This window comes from Poromitra crassiceps (assembly GCF_964638095.1).
Source record: "Poromitra crassiceps genome assembly, chromosome: 17".
Taxonomy (NCBI): Eukaryota; Metazoa; Chordata; class Actinopteri; order Beryciformes; family Melamphaidae; genus Poromitra; species Poromitra crassiceps.
This window is the reverse complement of record NC_139635.1, coordinates 30,282,577-30,288,576: the sequence shown is the minus strand read 5'-3', so window position 1 is coordinate 30,288,576 and position 6,000 is coordinate 30,282,577. Positions and strand designations below refer to the sequence as shown.

The 6,000-nt window shown below is 45.2% G+C and overlaps 1 protein-coding gene across 2 annotated transcripts in view; it reads right to left on the bottom strand.

Moving 5' to 3' along the window:
- Nucleotides 1-1,074: 1,074 nt before the first annotated feature.
- agap3 (ArfGAP with GTPase domain, ankyrin repeat and PH domain 3) overlaps nt 1,075-6,000 on the bottom strand; it is a 108,080-nt gene continuing 103,154 nt past the window's right edge. For both annotated transcript variants that reach the window (XM_083653783.1, XM_083653782.1), the window contains exons 17-18: nt 4,147-4,402; nt 1,075-3,998 (exon numbers count right to left, since the gene is read on the bottom strand). In XM_083653783.1, coding sequence (XP_083509909.1) covers nt 3,774-3,998; nt 4,147-4,402 — 481 coding nt within the window. In that variant the 3' untranslated portion in view covers nt 1,075-3,773. The remainder of the gene's footprint in view (nt 3,999-4,146; nt 4,403-6,000) is intronic.

Below are 6,000 nucleotides of genomic sequence, written 5' to 3'. Positions count from 1 at the left end.
ACAAGCAGGAAGGGAGAGGTTATGTTGGGTGGCTCAGTGGTTAACAGCCTCACAGCAAAAAGGTCCCGGGTTTGAACCCCGGTCCATCCCAGGCAGGTCCTTTCTGTGTGGAGTTTGCATGTTCTCCCCGTGTTCGTTTCCTCCCACCATCAAAGACATGTATGTTAGGGTTAATACTCCTGTCAAAGACATGTATGTTAGGGTTTATACTCCTGTCAAAGACATGTATGTTAGGGTTAATACTCCTGTCAAAGACATGTATGTTAGGGTTAATACTCCTGTCAAAGACATGTATGTTAGGGTTAATACTCCTGTCAAAGACATGTATGTTAGGGTTTATACTCCTGTCAAAGACATGTATGTTAGGGTTAATACTCCTGTCAAAGACATGTACGCATGTTAGGGTTAATACTCCTGTCAAAGACATGTTAGGGTTTATACTCCTGTCAAAGACATGTACGTATGTTAGGGTTAATACTCCTGTCAAAGACATGTATGTTAGGGTTAATACTCCTGTCAAAGACATGTATGTTAGGGTTTATACTCCTGTCAAAGACATGTATGTTAGGGTTAATACTCCTGTCAAAGACATGTATGTTAGGGTTTATACTCCTGTCAAAGACATGTATGTTAGGCTTAATACTCCTGTGAGTGCCCCTGACCAAGGCGCTGGCAAATGAACTGAAGTTGGTCCCTGGGCGCTGCACTGCAGCTGCCCACTGCTCCTAGTTCTAGGAAGGTTCCTAATAGAGGATGGGGCAAATGCAGAGGATGAATTTCCCAATAAATGATAACTGATTATTTGACTTACCCAAAGACTGGCTTGCCTGTCTGTTTCAGTAACTTCTGGTCTTCTGCTCAATCGTTCTCATCATCTCATTCCAATGATCTTGGATTTCTTGACTGGCTTGGTAGAGACGCCATGTCTGGTTTGAAGTGACATCGAAACTTTAAATTTGAAAGAGGGTTGTGTCTTTTGGACAAGTAATCGTCCAACATAGCAATAGGAGCATCACAAATCAACAGAATACATACTACACACATTGGTTTATTTCCCACATCCAGGGAAGGCTACATTGTTTTATTTGAGTGTTTATTAATAGGTCAACAGTCAGCCAAGCATCCAAGCATACAACAAGTAACTCTTTAGCTTTTGCTTTGTTTCACGTTCTGAACGTAAAGAGAAGGAATTACAATAGGAAAATGAACTGAACAAAAAACAAAAAAGATATTTACATACTGCATTATAAATATGTCAAATGTACATCATTATACACAAGTACCAAAGATGGTCAGTTAATGTAGAAACATTGAGACCAAGCAGAAGTACCTTAAAATATGCTTAAGGAGAAAGAAATTAAACAACATATCAAAATATGGTTCACGGGGTCAAGGTGACCGTTGACCTAAAACCAGTTCAATTTGTTTGTCTAGGTCGGAGCGCATCTTCAGATAGAAATATTGAGCTAATATGTACACTTCATGTTGTGTCTGGGGGGAAACACCTTCACTTCAAAAGACTATTCAGGCAAGTTCTGAGGTTTTTGTCGAGAAGACAAGGGCTGTTCTGGCTCTGTGGGTTCAGGTAATCACTGCAAAGAACATATTTGACACCTCTAACTCCTCTCAGACACTGAAATGTACTTAACTCTCAAATATGTTGGTCCAATAAAGACTTGCACCCACACACACACCAGAAAGAAGGCCAGCAATGTTGTACAGTACCATTGTAATCAACGCAAATGTAATCTGGTTGAATTTGTGGGCGGTTTTGAGTTTTATCCAAGATATCACAGTTTCCTGGATTCACAAACCACATATCAATTTTCTCTGGACTCTGAAGAACAGAAATAGTGTAAAACAATAATAAAACCATGTGGGTCAGGTACCACGTTAATAAGCTGCTCTGTAAACATATATCCTGCCATTGTAAACCTATAGAACCAAGCGGGTTTGAAATCTTAAATGGCAGTAAAGTAAGGAAAAAACTACACTACAGACATTGTGCCAAGTCCACCTGAATGCATTGTCTTGTCCAAGTCCTTCTTACTATTTGAATCGGCTAGCCATGTCTCAACTGATACACAATAATACAATTGAATTCACGTTGAATTAATGTTTAAAAAGCCTAAATCCAATTGTACTTTCCTCTATAACCCTCCTCGATGTTTTTAATTTCAAAATGTCAGTCTCATCTCAGTTTGATACTTGAATGTATTTGGTTAAGTCCCTGCTATTAGGCTGAGAGGTGGCAGGATGGGGTCATGTGACATAAGGAAAGGGACCTTTTTTTTAATGACTCCAAAAAATTCAGAGTAAGTTCACACCGTTCATATAAGGGTAAGGAGAAGGAACAAGAACTACTTTTTACACAGAGGTCTGTACAAGAAAACACACCGCGATGCTCCCAAGTCTTCACTGTAGGCGCTTTTTCTCCAGTGTCCTTTCTCCACTGTTTAGGAACAGAAATGCCCAGTCGCTCTCTGCTCTGTCGCACGCAATCACACACAAATATATAAGGACACAGGTATGCACACACACATTGCACACGCATGTACCCACACACACCCACACACACACACACACACACACACACACACACACACACACACACACACACACACACACACACACACAGTACCTTATACTTCACAGCAACAATGGAGGAAATGCTTTTGTGAGTAACAATGTAAGGCTTGTGGCCACAGGAAGTGACTAGATATTCCATTACGCTTCTGGTGTAAAAAAAAAAAAAAAAAACGCGCATCTCTGTCAAACAATTATCAACACAATCGAGTCGATCCAAAAATTACTCCAACAAAGACACCATAATGGTACAATTTCGCCGTTTCAATCGACCCGTTGAATTTGAATGGATTCTGATTGAAGAGGCATCCTTACAAAGCCATGCGGCTCAGTGGTCATCAAACATTATAGTCATTCCTTCATAATGGTGGCTGCTCTGAAGGACGATCACGATAAGGAAATTACTCACTTTCACCCAATAGGCATTGTGCAATCAACTCCGTTATCATGATCGGAACCCACTTTCCTGTGAATTAAGTAAATCGGGAATCATTTGAACGCTCCACGTATAATTGCTTTGCCTTTGTATATGAATAGTAAAGAGTTTGATAGCTGTGTTGAAGTCGTACGTCATTACTGAAGCCTCAATAGTCATAGATCATCACGGAGGATTTCGTCGCTTTCCCCCGTCACTGTGTTGTCACCGGTAAAACTATTCCTCACAGTTTGATATTCTAACACTTGGGCTTGGAAGTTGAGGGAAGTCGTCGTTTCGCACTCATTCGAACTCGAGTTCACGCACCCGGAAGGAAATGTTCAAGCATTGAGGAAATGCTTCTCGTACAGGGTAGGTGTGAATGCCAGGGTATGAGTCATTTGTTTGGTTGACGCTTAAAAAAAACACAAAGCTTAAAGCTGATCATGATCATTTCTGACCAAAATTTCTCTCTGTGACAAGAAGATGGACTAAACAAACAAAACAAAATAATAATAACAATAATATTAAAACAAACAATGTACAGTGTCCACTGGGTATACCACCCCAAAACACCCCGCTTCTTTCAGCGTAGTGGAGTACCAGCATTCTGTCCATCCCTCCTGACAGCTCTCCATTGGTTCTGGTTCTGGTTCTGGGTTGCACAGTGTGAAACGGAGGAGGAACTGGGAGCACTGGGAAGAGATGGGGGTGGTTACTGGGTAGCGTGTGTACCCGGGGCACACGGGGGTTTGTTTGCGCGTCCGACTCTCTACATGATGCTGATGCTGCGGTTGAGCTCGCACTGGGCGTTGTTGTTGTTGACGTTGGGGTTGCGGCGGCTCATGGTGGGCGTGGCCACGGCGGCCAGGCCGCTGGCGTCGTTGGGGCAGCCGTGCTGGAGCAAGATGTCGGCGCACTCCTGGCTGCCCGCTCGCCGCGCGTACGACAAGGGCGTCTGCCCGCGCGCGTCCCGGCTCGTCACGTCCACGCCGTACTGTGGGAGAAGATGACGGGTGTAAAGGAGAGCAGAAATGAAACTTCACATACTTTTTTTCCTTCTTTATCTCCACCCCCCCCCCCAAAAAAACAACAACACCGTTCACCCTGTATGACCGCTGCCTGTTCCCCTCTCAGCCACTCACCCAGATGAGCAGCTGTGTGATGACCACGTTGGCCATGGCGCAGGAGAGGTGCAGCGCGGTGCGTCCGTCCCCGTCGCCGTACGTCTCGTTCACCTCCTCCTTGGTGCCGTGGGCCAGCAGCAGCACCACCAGCCTCAGGTCGTCCTCCACCACGGCCCGGAGCAGCTGCTGCCCCAGGGGCACGTCTGACTGGGGCAGCCCCACCAGGAGCAGCTTCTGCTCGTACTTAGCCCGGATCCAACGCTCCTTCTCCTCCCTGGAGACAAGGAACAGACAGGGGCCATACAGGTCAGAGGTCAGGCGGTCACTTTGAGATGTAGGAACAAAAAGACGTAAAAAAAGGAACAGTAAGTGTTATAGTAATTGGCCTAACAGACTCACAGGTGTAAAGCATAGACCGTATAAATACAGTATATGGACGTAGCTAGCTACGTGACATCACTAGGGGTGTCACGATACACTCAGTTCACGATACGATACACGATATTGGGTTCACGATAACGATACGATACGATATTTTAACAATATCTTTTTGCGATCGATTTGTAAGTTGAGGGGGCATCCTCCACGCTAATTTGAGTAATTTCACCATTTTCATTCTCCGTGTCTGTAACGTCCCTCGTCTGTTCAAACAAAGCAATGAAAAGGAGAGCGAGCATGCAATCAGATGCAGATCACAGTGCCACCAAGTTCAGCTTCTTTTTCTCACGATATGAGATTTCATCTCAACGATACGTATTGTCACGTTTTGATACCGCGATATATTGTGGGACGATATATTTTGACATCCCTAGACATCACCCATTGGTTTTTGATTGGCGTTTTGAAGCCTTGACATTGGCATTTTCGCCGACGCCATCTTGGTTATTTGGAGCAACAAGTGACACGAATTTGGACGGCGCCGCCTGCTATTGGTCCGTGATTGTCGAGCTGCGCGATCACTGGACAGGCGACTTGTCAATCACGCCCCAAAACATAATCTTTTTATCATCTATTTTACTCAAAATAATTTACAAAATGAACATCATGCTCCATTGAACAAGGCTTGAAACTAGCAATTGAGGCCATATAAACTCATTAAGAAAGTGTTTACTGAGGCCAAAATGGGACTTATTTTTGCAGCTAGTGGACTCGCCCCCTGCAGGCCATTCGAAAGCATGCAGCTTTAAGTTACTTCCGCATTGGCTTCACAAACGGAGCTACGAGCTAGCCCACTGGCGTAAAGTGGCATTTCTTAATTAACGGAGCACAGGGAAAGCCACAGCCTTCTACCTTCATAGCGATGGGAAACAGTAGGGTGAGATAGGAGGGAGAGAAGAGAGAATGCCAAAGGGTGTGATGCTTCAGGCAAAATCCCACTTTTCCAGTGATGACGGTGGACAGTGAGAGGGTTCGAGCGCAGCCGGCTTTCTAAAGGTTACACATTGTGAACAGCGTGTCTGCTGCGGACAATACGGGAAGAAGGGGGACATCTTTTTATCAGTGCTGTCGGCTGTCAGTCTGAACTGGTGGATCCCCCCACAAAAGAGGCAGTGTGTCTTGTCTCGGAGCCCCAGTCTCCCTGGGGGTGGCCGGGCCCTCAAGTCAGATCGATGGGGCTGAATGGCAGCCAGAGAGGGAGGGGGGGATCTGCCGCTCCGTCACTCCAGCCTGGCGCAGAGAACAGACACAGAGGGGAAGGCTCCCTCCTCTATCGCCGGGCAGAATTCTATCTATTGCACTCCATCTTGACCCGCGTTTCTTTCTCTGCCCACACACAAACTGTCCAAAATAAGAAAGAAAGGGGAAAAAAAAATCGATATCAATAATGTGAATGACTGGGCATGCCCAGTGTGGCACTGACCCCGCGACCCT